Source organism: Epargyreus clarus, unplaced genomic scaffold (assembly GCF_041222505.1).
Source record: "Epargyreus clarus isolate Ecla_fem2 unplaced genomic scaffold, WU_Ecla_fem_2.2 ptg000018l, whole genome shotgun sequence".
In the NCBI taxonomy this organism is placed as follows: domain Eukaryota; kingdom Metazoa; phylum Arthropoda; class Insecta; order Lepidoptera; family Hesperiidae; genus Epargyreus; species Epargyreus clarus.
In genome coordinates this window covers 969,400-993,604 of record NW_027332226.1, presented here as the reverse complement: position 1 = coordinate 993,604, position 24,205 = coordinate 969,400, and the positions used below count along the sequence as shown (strand labels likewise).

Sequence of the window (24,205 nt, the reverse complement as noted above, 5' to 3'; positions counted from 1 at the left end):
GGCAGATTGCCCCAGCGGCAAGTGGGTGCGTACTCCGTCACTCGCACAATTGCTATCGTAATGACGGATAACCCTTTTTTGTTTACGAGGGGGAAACCTTCAAAAGGTACCCTATGCCGTGGGAGCAACCGGAGTCCTCTTAGGGCGTTGCCCCGTCAGGCTCCGCCCAGGTGAGCATGACGCTCGCCACTCCATCTGGCGTGCACGACGGTATGTGACCACACATACCGCCTTCCTCCCGGGGTCGCTGGCCGGACGGTTCGAGCTCCCACTCTTGCCACCCGCACCCCCGGAAGCCCCTTTTAGTCGCCTCTTACGACAGGCAGAGGATACCGTAGCCCTATTCTGGTCCCGGGACTACAGGGACAAATGACGGATAACCTACGCCATCTAGTTTAAAATTAATAAGGATACGAATATTTTTTAAAAAATATGCAAAAGCTAGTGATAGTGTAACATTATTATCGCCCGTTTTTCCATACAATTTTTGCCCACCGAGGTCGACATTTGACAATTTCTTCCTATTCGAAATTTCCAAATTACAAACATTGCCAAGCATTGGATAGGTTCATTATTAATAACGACTGTAAACATATTGTTATCGCTCTGGAAACTCACATTGCTATATTATATTACATACTGAAATTAATATTTATTTATACATTGCTATTTTTTTGTTTTTTGGTTGTTTGCTAATTAATAAGTGCAAAAAAATGTTTTATTAACTACGTCAAACCATGAATATTTAGATGCGAATGCGAAAAAGTAAACACACTTTTTATTTAATTATTTAGTTTACTGACGTCATTGTATTTTAATAAATAACAGGTTAATTATTATTAAGCTAAATTACTTAACCAATTAAAGGTTTTTAGGAAAATACGAATTATTACATACACTTTAATTTTATATAATTATATGTATCTAATCAGATTTGTTCTATTTTAGGACATCAAAACAAACGTTATGTAAGAGTCGATTAAACGAATTAACGAGCCGTATATACTGATTGTGGATTTTTTTATAATATGGGAGAAGAAGACGAGCATGCAGTCACCTGATGGTAAGTGGCTACTGCCGCCCATGGACATCTGTAATCAACCCCAGATACGGTCGGCCACAGACGCGCCGATACCGCTGACGACTAAGCTGGAACACCTCGGAAAAGTATGTCTTCTTTCAAATCAGAACATAGCAGCGCTCAACACTGTTGTTATGAGGCAGAAATAGGTGTCGCGGTGGTGCCGCCGGAGTCGAACCACTAAGGGTTCTACCACCTTCAAAAGTCACAAGTTCACGTGGATTCGAGACCTACTGCAACTGCACACAAATGATACACGTGCATAAGACACGTGAACATTGACGCATTTTGTAAATAACTTGAAATTAATAATTTCACACCTTTTATGGTTTAAGAAACGGCAATAAACCAAACCCAACTGAATATATATCCGTTCATTCGTCCCTTTGTCTATCCTTCAATATAAGTGTCTATCTGTATGTTTATCCTCCTTTCCTTGACTGTGTTAAAAATGTCTTAGCCATTTCATTCGGTTATCTGGTATTGAAACCACACACATGTATCTACATACATGTTCCTGATTGGCACATGATTTATGGTCGAATGAAGTTGTATTGTTATTTTACATAATATAATTAGTAGCCTTATTTAGAGTGCTTTACCTGTCGCGCGTGTACGCCCACACGCGCGTGCCATTCGCACACATGAGTTTGCTTCAGTACTACCATAGTAAAGAAAGAACTGTACCCTTACCATGAGTTTTCAAAACATCCCACAATTTTACGTTACGTTTACTCAATCCATTATTCTGTGCCGTTCGCTTAGTAGACTAAGTAAACGTAACAATAAGTAAGTGCTCAAGTCTGTTTGTCTACCTCAAATGTTCGCAAAAAAGAGAGACAAAACATAAAGGGCCATTTTGTCAATTTAGTCATTTAATGTTACGTTACGGACACTATAGTTCTGATACAATCCGCTAGGGGCGCTGATTGGAGTTTGTATGGGCAAATACGTCAACCAATACCGAAACAGTCATATTTGTCAAAACGTAAAAACTCATGGTAAGGGACTGATGTGTGCGAAAGGCGACAGGTAAAGCACTCTAAATATAAGGCCACTAATTATAATATTCTTTCTTTACTATGGTACTACGCAGACCGTGTGCCTGTGTGTATAAAAAGACGCATACGCATGTGCAATACGAAAAAATGGTGAGCGCCTACATTGAAGGCTGTTGCATCTTTCACGGACCTACGAATGGCATTTTAACTTTTACGTTACGGCCCTACTCATGCCTTGTTTGGTATCATTGTAAAGGGCGGCAAAGTTTATTTAGATAACATGCGTGAAACGGGTCTTCTTTGCCGCATACACGCATCTTGTGAAGTTTTAAATTACTCTCTCACTAAAGAGTACAAATAGCTATCATGAAAGTGTGCATTTTTGACTTATTAACTTATTTACGCCTAGGTTTTTATCTAAATAGCTATATCGCGCTCATATGTGCAATACGCAGTGATTCACTTTGAAATTATTGTCCGTTTCCTGCATAATATAATTCAGAATACTTACACAATTACCTTGTTATAATTATATTGTCTAGATAAAACTAGAAGTTTAAGTTAATTAACTGCAAGTTGCAGTAGGTAGATACAGTATTTATTCGTGATACGAGTGGGGGTCAAAGGAATTTACTACAATTACATATGCAATCTCGTTAGAACATCGTGATATAATCTTGATGTCATTAAATATAATTCATCTACATGTTATATAAAAAAATACAAAACATTTTAAAATATACATAGTTCAAATATACAAAGTATTTTAATGCTAGGTGAATGTTTCTGGGGGCGGCAAAATTTTACAAATTATAGCTTTTCATATTATACTAGCTGACCCGGCAAACGTTGTGTTGCCATATAAATAAAAAAATGTTAAGGGTGAACAACCTTAGGGATATGAAAAATAGGTAGTAGCCGATTCTCAGACCTACTATATATATGTGTATAAAATTTTGTGAAAATCGGTAAAGCCGTTTCGGAGGAGTACGGTAACTAACATTGTGACATGAGAAATTTATATATAAGACACACAAATCACATATAAATAAAAACATGTTAAGGGTGAACAACCCTTATCATTTAGGGGTATGAAAAATAGATAGTAGCCGATTCTCAGACCTACTGAATATTCATATAAAATTTGGAGAAAATCGGTAAAGCCGTTTCGGAGGAGTACAGTAAATAACCTTTAAATTGTACAGGTCGGCAAAAACTTCTGCCCACGCAACCTAAACATGGGGCGTATAAATAGGGCCGCATAAATTTTAGTTTTATGTATTTATTCCTAATAATTATGAAATAAAAGATACATTCAAAACAAAAAATGCTAATTCTTATCGTCTTGTAGGTATATACCTATTTTCAAGATAATTCTAGAGCTTTATTTAAGTCGTTTCGAATTTTTTAAAAAAGTATTACGAGTTGTATTTCTAAATATTTTCAGCTGAGGTCGTGTTCCATCGAAAGTCCCAAAAGTTATAGATATTAAAGGAAATAAATGTAGTTAACTGAAAAAAAATGTTAGAAGAAGAGATCAAAATTTAAAATTTAGCCGTGAAGGTCCACTTCAAAAATTTACCCTCTATATTATTATATGCCCTTATTATTGTTATATTAAGCAGCCAGGTACAAACACTACAAGCAAAAAGATTTGATTGCAATCTCTCAACCAGAAAACCGAAAAAACTAATTTATTACTGACATAAAATGTATGTTATTTTTTATGGAATATTTTGTAAAAAACATTTAAACACCTAAGTACAACCCTTCGGTTTATTAAATTTAAGATAAAACATATTTTTTACAACATTTTAATATTTATGTGTTTTCCGTAACGAATTGCATTTTTTGTCCTTTTGTTTTTTTTTTTTATCTCATATTTTGACGTGAAACAAGCGATGACAATTATAATTTTATATGTACGTTAGATGGTAACCTAAAACTAAAATATGTTACACGACAGGTTGCAACGCGCGGACACGCGTTAATATTTTTATATAAATAATAGTGTCAGCGCCGTGTTCGGCAACTATCGGCTGCGGTCGGTGTTTTCCGCGATCGCAACGATAGATGGTTTGTTTATTGTAGATACGGAAAATATTGTCTGTCTTCCTAATTTATATTTTATATGTCGTATTGCATTTGAATATATTTATTGAACAAGTACGCGGTGGTTTCTCCACACATTGGTGACCCCGAACGTTGGCGAATATAGGACATAACATGTCGAGAAACGATGGGACCGCCACGGATCCCGTTTTGTACCACGTCGGAGTAAAGATGCCACCATTTTGGCCGAACAAGGCCGCATTATGGTTCGCCCAACTAGACGGGCAATTTGCATTAGCAAACATAACTTCCGACGCAACAAAATTCTACCATGTTGTTTCGTTGCTTGATATTAAATACGCCGAAGAAGTGGAAGACATTATTACCAAGCCATCGCCTACCGATAAATACGACACCATAAAAAGGGAATTGCTCGCTCGATTGTCAGCGTCGAAAGAAAATCGAGTGCGCCAACTTCTTTCTAAAGAAGAAATGGGAGATAGAAAACCCAGTCAATTTTTAAGGTGGTTTCTCCACAAAACAATAAAAATAGCTTCTTCAATTTTTGGCTAGTTTGCAAAGTTAATACTATTGGCATTGTTGGCTGTATGACGCGGTTAAATTAAATACTTTTTACATTATTTATTTACTTTTGTAACATAATAATAAACTATAATTAACTAGAAGTAAATGAAATTACTTAAATTATAATTATAAATAATAATAAAAGTATACACATAAAATAAGGACATCATTCAAAACCTACTTGTGGCACCATTACAAGTAGTTTTAATTTGATTTTTCATTGTTATTCGTTTACAGAAGTTCTTAATAAGGTATTTTTTATATACAATATTTCCATTTTTCAAATAAGTAGGAAAAAATATGTAGCTACATAAACATAAACAAATGATTTACCCTCAAGGGCGCCAAAAGTACTAGTATAACATAACATCCAAATTTAGGATCACTCAAATACTTAGTTGACAAATACAAGTGTTTAAACAAAAAACGCAAAGATACTGACAAAATTATTCTTTCCTATTTTTTATCTTTAATAATAGCACTTTACAGTTTTTCTTCGCTAATTACTCAAAACCATATTACAATGTAATTATGCAGGTAAATGTATAATTTGTTTGTTTCGCGTTCGATCGTTACATTAGGCGAAAAGCACTTGCTGTATTATAATAATCCGTGTTAAACCGAAAACCTTCAGATACGGTAGAGGCCGCGTTGTATGAAGCAGCTTTTATCATTTTTCATGATTTAATAATTATAATTATAAATTTTAAACATATTCTAATCTAAATATTCAATATAACCGGACATGTAGTTTTATAAAACACGCGTAATAAATTCTTATTATCTTTTAATCAAGTAATAAATTTTAAATAAACTCATTTTTTATTTAAAAAAAATAATAAACAATTTCTTTAAAAAATAAGTAACATCTTATTCTAGACAAAACAATTCTATTCTTTCTTAAATTCTATTCTTCAATTATATTCTTAAATTTTTAAAATTTAAAATTATTATTTATAATTATAAAAATGACAGTGTTTAAAATTAATTGGTGTGTTACTTGGGGGGCTGTGTTCGCTGTATTTGGTGCGCTGTCGGCGGTGTTGTGGCCCTCGATTTTCCACTTACAAGTTAAGAAGGTGAGTAACATCTGATTTTAAGTAAACATCCAAATCACTTCAGCAGATCCAAATATTAAAATTATAAAGATGTGTTGTTCAGTTTCAAAGGGCTTAGTTTCAATAGGTCAAGTTATTACATGAAGCATTTTTATTTAGTCCTTGAAGGCAGTTATCATCTGTAATCGACGTCAATAAAAATTTCTGTTAGGGATTGATTAGGGCTGCCCTATCCTCCCGGAATGTCCGGGAGACTTCGGTAATAACGGTTAATCTCTCGTTTAATAATTCCTGCAATAAATTCTCATTATTCTTTTATTTTAATCTAACTTATTCACATTTTTTTCTTTTTATCACATAACCTGTTAGTTACTTGTATCAGTTAACTTGTAACAAAGGTCCTAGAACGTACTCTAGTCCGACTCCAGCGGCACGACCACCACACCTATTTATGTTTTAGTACAGCAGTATCACTGTTGAGCTCTACTGTGTTCTGATTGGGAGGTAAGACATACTTTTCCAAGGGATTCCAGCTTAGTCCTCAAGGGCAGCTGTGTACCTGTAGTCGACGAAGGAATCTAATCTTATCTGGGGTTAATAACAGATTTCCATGGGCAGTAGCCACTTACATTGTGGACTGCATGCTCGTCTGCTTCTATATTATAAAAAACCACAAAGGTAGCAGTGACCTCTTGACACCATGTTAACTCTCATGCTCGGTTGAAGCTTGTTTGAAATAAACATAACAAAGAATATTGCAGTAATTTTAAAATTATTTTATTATAGACTGTAATGTTAATTACGAATGTAAATTCTACAAAAACTGGTGGAGTACAAATAAATTTGCAAAGAAATTCAAATTTTGTTTCCTTATAATATATATTTTGTAGATTAAGCATATAGTTAAGGTTTACTCGTATATATAGTCTATTTTATTTTTCTCAGAAATATTATTCATACCAATAAACTAGTTTTCCCAAACTTCTCTTTTCTAAACGTGTCATTTTCTTTAGATATTTTTTTTTTGGAAGTTCCTATTTTTTATGAAACCATTTTCATCTACCGTTACTATTGCTACCATATCTAAGTGGTTATGCCACACATGCGATCATAGGCATAGGATTAGTACAACTTTTTTTACCAGTAGGTAAATAAGGAAAGCAACAAGTTATCAAATATGTATACTAAGTACTTATTTAAATTGGTAGGTTTAATAATAATAATAATAATAATCTTTATTTTCAAAAATAAGGTACAATTTGGTATTAAATGAGTCAAAACCTAGATTTAAAAAGTTGTACAATGAGTGTGGGCAGACTGAGGAAGTTCCACCGCCAAAAGCACGGCTGTACATTAAAATGTTACATTAGGGTTGCAATTGTGAAAGGAAGCAATTTTATTTTTTGAATGTCAATGTGGGCTAGTATAAAACTTCCTTAATTGTGGTTCTACAACAAAGTAATAGAAGAAAATTTGTAAATAATTCAATTTTCGACCTCATAAACTTGGATTTAGCTTCACACAAACTCCCCGTTGACATAAAAAATGAAGCGGTCACTTAACCCTCAGGAACGGCTACACTGTAATTAGTTTCATAGATGACCATTTGGTCAGGATAGTTTGTAACTAACTGTAGGTGGCAGTGACCACTTGGCACTTACCATCCGGTGGCCTATAAGCTCAAGCAGACGAGCCTTTGTTTTACAAAACAAAACTTTACAAAAATTTCCATCAGTCTACGAAAATTTTTAATAATTTTGTCTAAAAGAGGCCAAGTACTTAGGAAAATTTAATACGTCATTTTCCTTTATTATATTATAGTTAATGCTATAATGGCACTTTTTTATAACTTTTCTTGTACTTCGTCATAATTTTAAAAAGACATTTAATTTTAACTGGCAACTAATTTTAATGTTTACTAATTTATTGTTTCATAATTCTAAGGTTACCGCTCATAATAAATAGTATTCCATCTGATTTTAATTACTTGTGTTATAGAAAAAAATAAAGTAAGAAAATTACTATATGATCATCTGTAATTATGGTATCTTGAGTCTCTCCTCCGTGTCCCTGTAGTCCTGGGATTAGAATAGAGCTACGGTATCCCCTGCCTGTCGTAAGAGGCGACTAAAAGGGGCTTTTGGTGTAGAGGGTGGCAAGAGTGTGACCTCGAACCGCCCGGCCAGCGACCCCGGGAAGGACGGCGGTTATATGTGGTCGTAAACACCAGGTGTGCAGGAACAACGTAAATTGCTCCCCCCAGGGTAACACGCGATAGGAGCATTGCGCTCGGAGGATTCCGATTGTGTTCCATCGAAGATCCCGTAGTTCTCCACCAAGCACTGAACACGGCCACCAGGGGGGTTTTAGTCCGGTAAAAATCCCACATAACCTGGCAACGCTCCCTACGTCGTCGGGTACCTACCTTTTGAACCCTTGTGATAAAAAATGGATCTCTCCTCCAAAATGGCTTCATGAGTAGCACTTACAATCTGTAAATAGTGCTATACTTTTCTAAAAACCCAAATTTTTCAACGTTTTTGCAATACAATTTTTCGTGAAAAGAAAGGTGGCAACCCTAAATAGGTAAATGGCCAGCTAATGTTTTTGTCACTTAAACAGACCTGCAGCTTTAAGTTAACAAATTTTAAATATGTTTAGAAGATTTTTTTAAACCTATTTGACACTCAAGATAAAAAAAAGTGTTACTTACAGAGAGTTTGTAACATAAGACTTAAGTACAATTAAAAAAATAGTAGAATTTTGATAGTTAAATCTAGATTTAAACTAGGTTAATACTTGAACAATAGGTAGCAAATATCAAATTTAAAGGTAGTGAAGTTTTATAATAAGCTCAACGTTTTTTTTTATAATATAGGAGTAGCAGACGAGCACGCAGTCCACCTGATGGTAAGTGGTTACTGCCGCCCATGGACATCTGTAATCAACCCCAGATTAGATTAAAAAACCTTTTCCCACGGACTAAATTGTGAATCTAAACTATTCTCAAGTCTCCTTGAACACACACAACAAATTTCATCAAAATTAGTCCAGTCGTTTAGGAGGAGTTCAGTGACATACACACGCACATAAGAAATATATATATAAAGATATATAAAATTATCGTGTCACAATGCTTGTTACCGTACTCCTCCGAAACGGCTTTACCGATTTTCACCAAATTTTATATGCATATTCAGTAGGTCTGAGAATCGGCTATTATCTATTTTTCATACCCCTAAGCGATAAGGGTTGTTCACCCTTAACCTTTTTTATTTATATGGCAACACAAAGTTTGCCGGGTCAGCTAGTAGTTACATAATATCGTACATCATCGTATCATATTGTATCGTATATCATCTGTGTTGATGATATTGATAATAATTAAAAATTATTAACTTACGTTACGATTTAGCGTAACTGTTTGTCTTACAAAAAGGGTTTCATTAATGCTTTTCGCAGAACATAACTTTTCGCACTTCGATAACATCAAATGTAAATGTCTGTCATTTTATAAAGGTTAAAGAAAAATGTTAAATATAATTCGTCAATAACATTGACCGGATTTCACACCATTGAGATGTCTTGTACCGTTGTTCGGAGACTGTATTAAGCGCCAGAGAATTTTGCTGTAATAATTTGCAATAATAACCATGTGCACAAACGACTTTTTAATGTATTTCTTTGGAAAGGTAAAGGTTAACATCACATGTTTTAAGGTGGTAGAACCCTTTGTGGTTCGACTCCGGCGACACCACCGCTACACCTATTTCTGCCTGTGTTCCGTTTTGAAGGGTGTGGTAAGGGAGACAGACTTTTCCGAGGTGTTCCAGCTTAATCCTCACGGGTATCGGCGCATCTGTCGCCGACCTCAGGTAGGAATATGTAATTCTATCATTACAGATGTTCATGAGCGGCAGTAGCCACTTACCATCAGGTGGACTCCATGCTCGTCTGCTACTCCTATTTAAAAAAAAATTAAATTTATATATGAAACAGGAAGTTTAATTTAAACGCATTGTTTAAGTTTTAAATTATGCTTTTTAATCTGATATATCTAAGTGTAGTTATAAAAACGTTATACCTAAGAAATTAATAACGTATGCATTTAGATGGGTTATTCCTTATAACTCTGTTACAGTAACAAAAAATACATAACTTTTTGTAATATGTTATTTTTTAATTTCATATTTAATTGGTAGATAATAACAAAGGTTATAAAGGTTATAAATTAAGTTGTTCAGGTTATATAATACTTTCTTACTTATTTCATTCTTTATTTGTGCAAAATGATATCTTTTCATGTTTAAAATATTCCATGTACTCGTAATTTCCCTGTTAAGTATAGCGAAAACTGTACATTTTTCAAAAGCAATTATATTTTTTTGCCTGCCAAAAAATAATCATCAGTCAAAAATCAACCGATCACAGATGTGTTGCTCCTCCCTCTGAGGAATTATACGGTCGCCTTACGCTGTTTGTCCACCGCCACCGTCACCGAGCCGATACCGATAATTAATGACGGCGTCGAAGTAGCGCACATACATTTACTATAGTCGCTTGTCCACCGCACGTCCGTCACCCGAGCACCGTCATCCCGGCAGCCGATATTTCGAGTATATCGGCGTGACCGCTCGATCGGCATCAAGATTTTGACGGGCCGATGTGTCGGCAATATAAAACACATTGGAACTTGTCCATATACTGCCATCACACGCGTGACATCAGGAACAAAATAAACCACCGATATCGGTCGCGGTGGACAAACTTCGCCGTCACGACGTATTAAAATCGGCCCCAAAATAATCTCGTTTTTGAAATCGGCTCGGTGACGGTGCGGTGGACAAACGACCATACATGTAAGACAGCCGGCATCCACAACCTTCCACTTACACGCAGAACACACTAATTACCTAAGCTAGTAGATATTGCATCTACTCATATATTTTAAAGATAAAAATAAAATACCAATAACCTCCCTAATTAGCTCTAGTCCGATAATAAGCTTTCTGAATGTAACGGCTTCGCTGTGTATGGATAATATCTTCAGGTCATCGCTTCAGCTGTCCACCTCGACCTTAGTTAGTTACGAAAATAACTCACACTTAGCCGATTATCTACTGCTGTTCTATAATAATTGGCCAAACGCGAGTCGAACTCGCACAGGAAGGGTTCCGTAGAATCATTTTTTAGTATTTATTATCACAGCAGCGATAGAATTAAATGCATCGTAAAACTTTTAACTGTCTCCCTATTACGGTTCATAAATAAAGCGAAAAACGTCGGAAAGTAGCGGTTACTTGTATGGCGACACGCCCCCATCATCCCTTTATTTTCAAGATTTTTTATAATGAATTAAATAAATTTATTGTAAAAAAATAATCTGTCTATATATTACCGTTCAAGAGATAGATTTGTGACAGACAGACAGATAGACAGACGGATAGATGAACACGCAGCGGAGGCTTAGTAATAGAGTTCCATTTTTATTATTTGAGTACGAAACCCTAAAAAGGCGCCTAGATTGAATAACGTATTAATAATAAAGATGAATCAAACCAATTAATCTGTGAAGCCTTTGCTAATTACAAAATGTCAACATTGTGATCAAAAGGTCAAGTTCTTATGTAATAATATAATCACTGTTGAATCTCAACGGCGTGATGCAAAGTAAATTATAATATTACTAGTGTTGACCAGTGTTTTCCAAAGTATTCATCGTGAACCCCTCGGGGTCTGAAAGTAATTCTCATAAGGGAAATGCCGATCGTCGCAACTCAGTAATAATCTTTATTATAACCAAAAACAGTTACTATTTTTATAATGTTTTTATTTATGTGTATAATAGTGAAATTAATTATCACTTGCTTAAACGATGAAGGAAAACATCGTGAGGAAACCTATATACCTGAGAAATCTTAAAAAAAATGTTTTCAAAGGAATGTGAAGTCTACCAATATGCGCTTAGCCAGCCCAGTGGACTATGGCCTAATCCTTCTTTTTGATGACATTTTGATGCAGTTTATTACCCATCTTGTAAAAGTGACCAATTACAACATTCTTTGCTAACTATATTTGTAGAATTTGGAATAACGCTCACTTAAAAAAACAACTTTGGAAGAACCAAAAACAGTATAAAGAGCAATTAGGTATTTTTGTTTAGAAAATGTTAATTAAAGGACATTTGTAGGTCCTTCATTATTAATGTATCCGGTCCCTGATTTTCAAAAAAAGAGGATTTCATTTGTAGGTAGCATAATAAAACATGAAACAGTGGGGATTAAGGGTCGCGAAATACTTTCATATTGTATGGGCCCAGTATAAAATCCTTATCGTCGTATTATTCTATGGGGATCGTGTCATGTAAAAGATTGAGAAACACTGATCTAGCCTATCTATTATAATCATATCTAATCTATCATCTTTTAATTTTGTCATTTTGTAATGATAAAGTGTTCTGCTTTTTCCATTATTATTAATTAATAAATGAATAAATCTAAAATTATGACTGTCGTTTTGTAATTCCAAAATTTTTGATATTTATATTTTATGACGTAAATAAGCAAAAAGTATATAAAGTAATTAAGAAATTATTCGTCGTCCCAAGGGAGTACTATTTTTGTTTATTTTAAACATTAGTACCTAAAAGTGCTACAAAAAGTGTACTTCAGGTAGGAGTTACAAATTTTAAGGAGTAAAATAGTTAAAAAAATAATTTTATTTTTAACCAGAGAAGTAATACATTTTTAGTATTTTATTTTAGTCATTCAAGAGAATTGTGAAGTACTTTATTTTTTTTAATTACTTATTTTACTTATTTTACATATTTTAATACGTAATAAGACGCACGTGATACATGAGGCATTCCGAGGTAGGTTGTAAGATAACGTTACACCTTATAATTAATTACGTTTAAGAATGCAATGAAAAAACAATAATATCGAAACCAAAACATTGATCATGATAATATTGTCATATCGAAAAAATAGGTCCTACCTTACTAAAATAATATTTATAAAACTATTATTTATAGTAACTATTGGTCCTACCTGCATTATTTGATTATCGATATAAGTACCGATATATTCGAGTTAACTATATTAAAATCCTGTTGCAATATTTGACCATCACATAAATACGAACTAACGAGACAAATTAAGCTTAATATAATAACATATTTCGAAAATCTTGTTTTTTTTAGCTGATGATCCTCGCCAATGGCTCGATGTCCTTCGGCATCTGGCAGGAGATCCCGATACCGATGTACTTCGAGTGTTTCCTGTACAACATCACGAACGTGGACGACATACTAGCTGGGAAGAAAGTGAAGTTGCGCGTCCAGCAGATGGGGCCTTATGTGTTTAGGGAGAAACAGGAAAAGGTAAAGTTCCATTGTAATTTTAATTCTTGATAGAGTTCGAATGAACGTATTGTCATTCACTGCGGACATAGATGCTGAGGACTGAGTTGAAACCCCTCTGATAAATATGTCTCCGTTGTGTGGTCAGGAACACAGCAGCGTTTAACCTTGTAGTTATTAGGCAGAAATAGGTGTGGTTGCAGTGTCTCCTGAATCGAACCATAAGTGATTGTACCACCACCAAAAGCGGTAGCCTTCAAATCATAAGGTGATGACGCAGAAATAAGTATTAAGTTTGTCCTTATGGAACTTTTTATTTTTATAGAGGTGCAATAAATAAATAAATAATTATATCTTTTTAATAGTGCTTTAATTATTTGACAGGTGAACATAGTGTGGAACGAGAACAGCACATTGACGTACCAGACTCGACGATTCTGGTACTTCGAGCCAGAGAGGTCTAATGGCAGCCTGTCGGATATGGTCACCAACATAAACCCTGTTATACCGGTAAGATTACACTAAATAAGATCAGTGGTTCTCAAAGTGTGAGCCGCGACCCCCTGGGAGAAAACGGTCACCGCGGAAAAAGAAAAATATATATTTTATTATTAAGTTTAAAAATATAGTCTTCTAAAATAATTTTAAATGAATACATTTACATAGGATTATCGAAAATGAAGAGGTATTTTCTCATAAAGATATATCTAATTATTTAATTTTATTACATTTATATATATTTTTTTTTTTAAACAGGGACATCTAATTTTGAAACCAAAGAAAAATCAAAAATAGAAATAACTATTATTGAAATGAAAAAAAAAAAATTGTTAGAAATAGTGGTTGGTCGGTTCACGGGGGGTCGCGAAACGTTATCTCATAGTAAACAGGGCATGTAATGAAAACCTTAAAAAAACAACTTTTGAAGTTATATGAAGTGATTTTTTTTTTATAACAGAAGAAGCAGACGAGCATGCAGTCCACCTGATGGTAAGTGGCTACTGCCGCCCATGGACATCTGTAATCAACCCCAGATAGATTGGATATTCCTACCCGAGGTTGGCCACAGATGCGCCGCTACTACCCTTGACGACTAAGCTGGAAGGCCTCGGAAAAGTATGTCTCCCTTACCACACCCTTTAAACCGGAACACAGCAGCGCGTAACACTGCTGTTATTAGGTAGAAATAGGTGTGAGGTGGTGCCGCCGGAGTCGAACCACAAAGGGTTCTACCACCTTCGAAATTAGAAAACATGAAGTCATCTCATGTAACCATTACCATCTCATTTGGGCTGGGCGGCTCTTTTTTTTTTATAATTTGAGCCTAACGATACGGCTCTAGCTCGTGTAGCGCCCGTGTGAAATAAAACCCTGGCGCCCCCCAGGCCTGTCTAGTCCCCCCTCCCCCCGTGGTTATAACTATTAACTTTGCTGTCGTAACAAGAAAAAGAAGTCGCCCTATGCGTTTGCGTTTGATAACTGCCGCTACCGTGCTGGCCGGCCGCTTCTGTCATATCATTGTTGTACCATGATGGTCCAAGACGATGCTCTTAGCTGTCTCAGGGAACGCCGCGGCGCCCCCTGAGACGGCGGCGCCTGCGTTGCACACCCTGCACTATAGGTTAAGCCGCCCCTGCATATGGGTAACCACCCATGTCAGACGACTTCCTGTTTCACACTTCATGATGGTAGTAATACCAGTAATACGACAATGATGATTGTTAATCAATTGCATATTGCAATTGCAATTGTAATACATAATGAAGATTGTTAATCAATTGCATATAGTAAAAATATGTGTATAAAAAAGATACAGACATACCTACTTCCTAGGTTTCTTATTTGTGCAGACTCATCGTTATTATTACTCGTAAGACTAGCATTTAAGATGAAAAAGCACACATTTATTTAATTAGACAAATAGCTCTAGCAAAGACCGGATAACTACAGAATTAAAGACTCATATGTAGTAAAAACCAATGAATATAATACACGTAAGAATAGTATGAAAACTTTTGTGGTACTAATTATATCGTACATTAAATTAATGATATTTTTAAGAAAACCAAACAAAAACAAGAGTATAATAATTGTTTCACACAATTTATATTGCATTTGTAATTAAATAATTCCCATTTCTAATTATAATGGACTTAATCACAAGACATAAATAAAAACAATAGTGTATCATTAGCAGAATTACATTATAACAAATATTACCTATGCACCGCAATAACAAAAATTACCGAGAGTTACGTAGTAGCTGCAACTTTTTTTAGGGTTCCGTACCTAAAGCGTATAAAACGGGACCCTATTACTCGTACTAAGCCTCCACTGACTGTTAATCTGTTGGCCGTAAAGTAGGTATAACAACAAATAGTTAAAAATAAACAAAACTTGAAAATAAACGCGAATTTGCTATAGAAGTAACCGCTAATTTTCAAAGTTTTTCGCTTTATCTATTGAACCGTAATAAGTACTCATAGGTAAACAGTTCAAATTTTCACAATACATTTACTTCAGTGTATAACATCTCTTCCTTCGTCGTTAAGCCATTACTGTCCCACTGCTGGGCACGGGTCTCCTCTCATAATGAGAAGGAGATTAGTGCACCGCGGTGGCGAAATACGTATTGGTAGACTTCACACAATTTTGAGATATTTTTTATAAATCTCTCAGGTATGCCGGTATCCTCTCAATGATTTTATTCGTTGTTAAAACAAGTAATCATTAATTTCTAATACGTACATAACTGTGAAATCAGAGGAGCCTGGTATTTGAACCACGCACCTCTTGATCGAGAGGCTGAGTTTTAACCACTAGGCTATCACTACTGATCCTTACTATACCCTTGAATCCAAAATACAGCGGTGCTTTGCTATTATGAGGCAAAAGTAGATGTGTTGATGGTGCCTTCGCAGCGATATGAAAGTTTCTAAAATTACTTCCATTATTTCTCAGGCGGTAGCATACGTCCTACGAAACGAGCCAGCGATTATGAACATGCTCGCCAACATGCTGATCAACATGTACAACACCCACATGTTCCTCACCGCCAACGCCTCCGAGTGGCTCTTCGACGGGATCAACAACCCTATCCTGACCATCACAAGCAAGATACCTGGCTTCCCCTATGACATACCTTTTGACAAATTCGGCTGGTTATACACTGTAAGTTTTTCAAAATACTCGTACATTAATACTTTTAGGGAATGTTAATATAATTTACATACAGGGTGTCCTGTGAGATCCGCGACAAACTTGAGGGAAACATAGATTGGGGATAAAGAAAAACTTTTAGTAAAAGTGTCAGAGTTTGTGAGATATCTAACTTTTTTTTAAATATGAGTGAGTGGGTCAGTAAGTGAGTGAATTGAAGTGGATGAATGAGTTTTGAGGAGTGACTGAGCATGTAAGTCATGGTGTTACAAGGAGAATTTTCAAATGTGGGTAGATGGCTAAATCGGATAGTATAAAAAAAGAAAACAAGTGCTGAAAGGAGTTTGAGGTCGATTTTGAATAAAAGTAAAACTACATCATTCGATTTTGAAAACATCTATTTCTGTAGACGGAAATTGATCACGTAATTGAATTAAAATGTGTGTTTGTCGGCATATAATTCACATTTGTACTTTTTATATATATACCTTCGTTTTATATGGAAATCTACGAAATAACATATCCAAAAAGGTGCTGTCCTACTGTTTAATTTATTATTTTCAATTAATGTATATTATTTCAGTTTTTAATTATTTTCCTAGTAGGTATAATTAGTGATATAAAAAAAAATTGTTAAATAAATGAGTATAAGTTATTTGTTTTAAATAAAAGAATGAACATTTAAATAAAATATTTTTATCAAGTTTTCATTACCAGATAATTATATGTGTAAATTGGGCTTATCTTAGTAACATTTCAAATAACTATCTTTTATTTTTATAATACTTATTATACGTTGTTGACAATTTTAACTACTCATTGGTTTCGTTGACATAAGAATTTGTTTAAATGTCGACAATATCATACCACATGATACAACAGAAACACAGAATTGATAGATACAAGTAATGATTGCCGCTGTCGTAAATATTTGCTATATTTTTATTTTAACGCACTAATTGGTATGGTTATGAATAAGTAATTAATTGCAAATTATATGAGTATTACTCTACTATTTTTAACTTCGTCGATATCGTCATCAACCATCGTCGATAGTGGATTTTTATTCGTTCTCTCACCAGAAGTCTGGATTATAACGTACCTAAAAATGCATAGTACAATTAATTATAATAATCAATCGATTTAACAAAAGATTTTTCATTATGATATCGTTACAGACAGATATACCATTTAATTTGTTATATGTTTCTATGCGTTTATTTACCGTAGATACCGTTTAATACCATCTTTCTTACCTTGATAGAAAGACGCACAGAGTTGTATTTTTTATCATATTGTTCTAATAGCTTTATCCCTTATGTAAGATTTGGCAATATAGTAAAATGTATGTAAAATGAAAAACGTGCATGTTTGCTGTTACTGCAGTTTCGATCACTTTTTTGAGATGTTTATTGAGCGTCCAACGTATCTATAATTTTAATGAGTGATACATAGTAGTAGTATAATAATAATTCTAACGGAATTGCAATGGACATATGAGGCTGCTAGAACAAGAGTGGCCTAACAGCATTTTAATGATTTTTGATCTATCTTTATTTTTGTAATTTAAAAATTTTGTACATTCCACGTAAAACTGCTAGTCCGCTCTGAATATGCAAATGTATCGCGTCGCCATAGCAAATTGTATGACTACACCTACACGAAAAACTTTAGAGCGGACTTTTACTTTTCTCCATATTGTAAATCGTTTTTTGTAGTTGGGCTACTCTGGTTCTAACAGCCTCATATATCACATAACTTTTCTCTAGAGGAACGGCTCATCAGACTACGACGGTATATTCGTGGTCAACACTGGGGAAGCGGACTTCTCGCGGCTCGGCAAGATTGAGATGTGGAACCACTCGAACCGCACGGTGTACCCCGGCAGCTGCGGTGAGGTACGAGGGTCCAGTGGGGAACTATGGGCCCCCAAGAAAGGCCTGTCCGAGATATCGCTGTTTGCGCCTGATATATGCACGTAAGTTTTTTTTTATAATATAGGTGTAGCAGACGAGCATGCAGTCACCTGATGGTAAGTGGCTACTGCCGCCCATGGACATCTGTAATCAACTCCAGATCGGATTAGATATTCCTACCTGAGGTCGGCTACAGATGCGCCGCTACCTTTGAGGACTAAGGCGGAACGCCTCAGAAAAGTATGTCTCCCTTACCGCTCCCTTCAAACCAGAACACAGCAGCGCCTAACACTGCTGTTATTAGGTAGAAACAGGTGTGGCGGTGGTGCCGCCGGAGTCGAAACACAAAAGGTTCTACCACCTTCCTTACCGTCCTTACCACCAGTAAGTACTTAAAGATATTACAAACTTATATTGGCAAATTTGATATTGGCTAAGAAGGTATATTTTTAAGCACTATAGGTGGTTTGAAACCGAGCCTCTCAATCAGAAAGTACGAGATTCGAATCCCAAACATTAATTATCAAATAATTAATTTTATCAATAGACTTAAGGGTAAAGGAACATCGTGAGGAAACGTGCATCCCTGAGAGTACTAAAAAACAATTCTCTAGTGTATATATAGTCGACATGATGAGCATCGTGGACTACGGCCTGAACTCCTTGCACTCTGACAGGAGAACCGTGCCTTGCACAGTGCAATAATTCTTAATATCTCGTAGGCACAGATAAAATTAAATTATCCTCATACACATTGCTTGCCGATTGGCTACTTGTCAAAATAATAGAAATAAAGATATGAATTATGAACTTCTTTGTTCGCAGAACGTTAACATTAGGCGCGAATGGTACAGAAAATATAATGGGCATTGAAGGCGCTAAGTTCATCTCCAACGACTCCATGTTTGATAATGGACAGAAATATCCTAGTAAGGTAAGTCATTTAGATTTAACTATGTACTTAGGTTATTTATGCCTCAATTCGAAAGGTTTCAGCCAGGTATTCAGTATTTATTGGAGGTGTTTCTCTCTTAGTCGGAGTATTTCCAACTTACTCCTCAGGGTTATCGCATCTGTGACTTTATATGGAGTTAGTTACTGATGTCCAAAATCGGCAGTGATACAAACATCTTTTATGATTTTTATAAAAATACCAAAGGTATAGTCCGTGCCAAACTTCTAGTCCGCTATGAAGTCCAGTAACGCAGCTATATACCCGCGGGCGAAAGCGGGCAGCGGAGGGTACCGGGGGGTCCCGCGCTGCCTTCGTCTCGCTAATATCAACAATTTGCTATTGCGACTCGTTTCTATATTCAGAGCGGACTAGAAGTTTGGTGCGGTCTTTACTCAAGTACAACACATGCTTCTTGCAGGCATGCTACTGTAAGGGCAGCGAGGACAACTGCATGTTGTCAGGCGCGCTCAACGTCTCCGCCTGTCGGTACGGCGCGCCCGCATTCGTCACGTTACCGCATTTCAGGCACTTGCATCCATATTACGCTGATAAAGTGGATGGTCTGGAACCCACTGAGTGAGTTACATTTCAGTATGTAGTCTTTAATTGTGGTAGTTAAATCGTTTGACGACAGCTGAAAAGAAACAAAGATTTACAAAAGCTTTCGTGGTTCGCGGTTGCATGGATTGCGGAAGCTCCACCGCCATACTTATTCTGATAGGTGTACCTTATAGGTATATTAATATACCTTATAGGTAGGCACAGACAAATGGAGCGTTTAAATAACTATTTGAATATAATTTTGCATGAAAGTATCTCTAAAAATGGGGCTGCTGGGTTCAAAGGACGAAAATATTATTTACAAAATAATTTTGAATTAAGTTAAATCCTAATTTACATTATTTCTTGCAGAGACCACAACTTTCAAATGGCGATAGATATGGTGACAGGAATGCCACTGATGGTGTTAGCTCAGCTCCAAGTCAACGTTCTTGTCAGACATAGCCCAGGGATAACGTAAGTTCATAAGTGCCTTCAGAATTAGTATTTTAAGTAAGTTACTTACCTGCGCTCACTGCCGGCATGGCAAGACAAGTTAACCCATAAAAAAACTTAACAAGATCATTTGACGACAAGCTTTATGGTATTATTAAAAAGTCAAGAAAATAATGATATCTGTGAAAAAAATATACACTACTGGAAAAAATTAAGGGATCAAAAAAAAATTCCAAATTTTTCGGTAGTTTTCAACAGGCCGTAACTTTGAGAGAAATGGTCGTACAGGAAATAAAAAAAAGGAAATTGTAGCTCCAAGTGTCTAGTTTTTGGATTAGAACTTCAAAATTTTGTAGCCTCCGCGGTTTCTGAGTAATCGTAGAAAAACCAGCAACAAAAAAAATTTCAAAATTTTTTTAGTTTTTTTTTTGGTCTACGGGCATGGAAAAATTTTTTTTAGCTTAACCACCATAAGGATCGGATACTTTGTTCATTTAGCTTTAATTCCTTTTTTTAAACACCCTGATACGTCCACTCCTCGCTGAGATATCGGTCTTCAAATGGAAAAGGATCTTTTTGTCTTTGATTATCGATATCTCAGCAATTTGGAATTTTTTTTTGATCCCTTAATTTTTTCCAGTACTATATGGTGAAGCTACGTCATCAGCGGCCGCCATGACACCTCTTCAGCCTTTTGACAGCGTTTTCGCGCGTAAATTATAATAGGTAGTAAAATGGTTTTATTGGCGATAAACTTTAATTTATTGCCGTAATAACTTTTTTATAATATAGGAGTAGCAGACGAGCATGCAGTCCACCTGATGGTATGTGACTACTGCCGCCCATAGACATCTGTAATCAACCCCAGATAGGATTAGATATTCCTACCTGAGGTTGGCCACAGATGCGTCGCTACCCCAGAGGACTAAGCTGGAACGCCTCGGAAAAGTCTGTCACCCTTACCACACTCTTCAAAACGGAACACAGCAGCGCTTAACACTGTTGTTATTAGGTAGAAATAGGTGTGGCGGTGGTGCCACCGGAGTCGAACCACAAAGGGTTCTACCACCTTCAACTATAAACATTTTTTTTGTAATAGTAGACATTTACCTACATTATACTTTATAGCACCCCTGCCACGTCAAAATCTGTCACGCCCATTGGTTGTATCGTTTGGTTCCAGCTTAAACAACCAGCTGCCAGACCCTGACCTGCTGGTGCCGATGTTATGGTTCCGCGAGCAGGTGGTGGTGGACGGCAAGTACTCCAGCTTCGCGAAGCTCGCGATCAACATATATTATTGGATGTCCTTCGCGTTTTATATAATAACAGTGAGTATCCTTATTTTCAAACACAACTTTTCCATACATACAGGACATACCTACTTTTCGATTGTAGCTTAGTCTTCCAGGGCAGCGGCGCATCTGTGGTCGAACTCAGGTAGATGTCCCTGGGCGGCAGTACCCACTTGCCATCAGGTGGACTGCATACTCGGCTACTCATATATTACGTTTAAAAAATCAAATAACACTTGGAAATAATATTGCGACTGAGTTTGGCAGGTCTAAGAGGGGACTTACTTTAGGGGAAGGGAATTACTTACCTTCAATTTTATTTAATTTATTTACAGGATTGTCCATTTACTTTAATTTATTATTGATGAACACTGAGCGTACCCAAAATTACTTCGCAATTAATAGTCATTGTGGGGTAAAAAATAATTAAATATTACAATGACAGACAACAGTAACGCTGCTATGTTAAAAATAATTAAATATAATTATAGTTAATACGTAGCTATTTTTAACACCTCAATGATAATAATAGGCATATACAATAGAGAATTAAGTTTTAAAATTTTGAATTTTAAGTAAGTAAATTTTAATTTTACGACATTTTGTGCTTTTTTTCCTGTAATTTATTGATATTTTTTCATGTGTTTTGTTATTTAATGACTTATGTGCATGAATTATCATGTGTTTGTACTTATATGTCCTTCAATTTACCTAACACATTTTATAAAATTAAAAAAAATTGTGACGAAAGAAACTATCTTTATGACCCTAATAGCTTCTCGTCCTCGTCTAATTGAATGAATACGTGTGTGCTTTAGACCATACGACTGACGTTAAACTTCTTTAGGTATCCTCTATATGTATTTACTTTCTATTTTAATTTTCTAAAAACATTTAAAAATGCGAAAAGTAAATCTCGTTCTATCTTCAGTAACTTATTATCCCTCTCATATCGTTCACCCCGCCCGATCACACTTTTCGTAACGCTCTCGTCACGCATCGAACTTACTCTCCAACTCAAGCCTATGTAAAGAAATTTACTTCAAAAATATTTTTTTAATAATAATATAGGAGTAACACACGAACATTCAGTCCACCTGATGGTAAGTGGCTATTGCCGCCCATGGACAACTGTAATCAACCCCAGATAGGATTAGTCTTATCTGACACACGGCCACAGATACGCCGCTACCCCTGAAGACTAAGCTAGAACGCCTCGAATAAGTATGTATATTGTGTATATAACCTTTAACGACAGATAGAAAAAGATTGAGTATTATTTTGAGTGATTAAAGATTTTGTTCTCGTTTTCAGGCGATCGGTGTTATGTTACTCGCGAGCGGACTTGGGATTGTCAAGCGGCGAATATTAAAGAGACATTCGGTAGTTACGGAGGCACAGATATTTTTAAAAGACGAAAAATCTCACACTTTAAACTCAAAAATATCAAGAACAGTATCATATTATCAGAATTAAAAGCATCTTACGCCTTATGGTTCGCGTCACAATTCAATGGTTAAATAATGTGCAAAAGAGTATTATGTATCGTGAAGAAACAAATACCAAATGCTTTGAATATAACACATTTTGTTTATTCACACACGAGAGAACTCCTCCAGAAAACGAAAGTTTGAGAGCATGCATCTATTTTAGACAACTCTGCTCCGTCATACTGGATTTCATTGACAAAAAGACACTTTATTACCTCGAACTCCGGGAGGGACGACGGTATGTGTGATCGCATACTGTCGTGAACAGCAGATGGTGTGGGAGGAGCGATAACTGCTCCCCCAGGGCAGAGCCCGATCGGGACATCGCGCTTGGAGGCTTCCGGTTGCGTTCCATCGGAGATCCCGGAGTTCTCCAACAAGCGTCGAGGACGGCCACGGGTTTTAGTGCGGTAAACGTCCCACATAACCAGGCGTCGCTCCCATGGCCTCGGGTACCATTTGAAGGTCTCTCGTTAAGAAAAAAAGGATTCCCTGTGTCGTGGGTGCTATGGAAACACACAAAGATGAATACACAAATACCCAGGACCCAGAATCTAATTAATCATTCAGAGATCTGTCTGGCCGGGGATCGAACCCGGAACCCTTTGCGCGTCAGACTGGCATGGTGACCGTTGCGCCACGCCGATCGTCAACTAACAATGCGGGAACTATAACAGTGACAAAGAAAACAACAATGTATTCTATATCATTATCTAGTAAGGTGAATCCTATAGATTTGTTTGTCTTTTTATCACCAAGTTTCAACCACAACGGTACTAAAGAACACACATCAATACATAGGTCGGCAAGGTGAGATTCCATCAGACGAGGTGGTAAGGAACCATCGACGCGGCAGTGTACCGGTACGGAGCTTGTATCTACACAAAACATTTGGAAAATGTCTATAGCGTGATTCAGTGTCGTGTAGCGCCATCTTTTGACGAGTTTCAGGAGATCGCCACAATAGGATAATGCTAAGAACATTTTATAAATTGACAGCTATTTCATCTAAAATTATTGTATAATTTTATTTCTGCATGGAGACTCTGAGACTATTTAAGATTTATTTGATTTTTTTAATTAAAAAAAAATATGACACATTTGATGTATAGAATGTCAACAATATTTTATGATTTTCTGTTGTTGGACATTAAATTTTATTTAAATAAATTCATTGTACAAAGTATTTAGGACACAATTAACCTGAATTTAGTAATACATTTAAAATAGGTAATTTATTAAAGTGTACATATATTT

At 35.9% G+C, this 24,205-nt stretch overlaps 1 protein-coding gene across 2 annotated transcripts; it reads left to right on the top strand.

Annotated features, from left to right (window-relative positions):
• Positions 1-12,982: 12,982 nt before the first annotated feature.
• Positions 12,983-22,993, top strand: LOC140749761 (protein croquemort-like). Of its 2 annotated transcripts, XM_073082917.1 has the most exons (9): positions 12,983-13,158; positions 13,522-13,647; positions 16,099-16,308; positions 18,066-18,274; positions 19,038-19,146; positions 19,586-19,743; positions 20,080-20,184; positions 21,347-21,494; positions 22,773-22,993. In XM_073082917.1, exons 1-9 carry the CDS (start codon positions 13,003-13,005, stop codon positions 22,932-22,934), a joined length of 1,383 nt encoding a protein of 460 aa, XP_072939018.1. In that variant the 5' UTR covers positions 12,983-13,002; the 3' UTR covers positions 22,935-22,993. The 2 variants fall into 2 exon arrangements, with proteins under 2 accessions (XP_072939018.1, XP_072939019.1); XM_073082918.1 differs by lacking the exon at positions 16,099-16,308.
• Positions 22,994-24,205: the final 1,212 nt, after the last annotated feature.

Bases quoted from the DNA above. Each gene is read 5' to 3' on its own strand.
- LOC140749761 (XM_073082917.1), top strand. From the start codon at position 13,003: ATGTCCTTCGGCATCTGGCAGGAGATCCCGATACCGATGTACTTCGAG. The intron at 18,275-19,037 runs GTAAGTTTTTTT...CTTTGTTCGCAG, and splicing joins TTTGCGCCTGATATATGCAC to AACGTTAACATTAGGCGCGA. The intron at 20,185-21,346 runs GTAAGTTCATAA...GTTTGGTTCCAG, and splicing joins AGACATAGCCCAGGGATAAC to CTTAAACAACCAGCTGCCAG.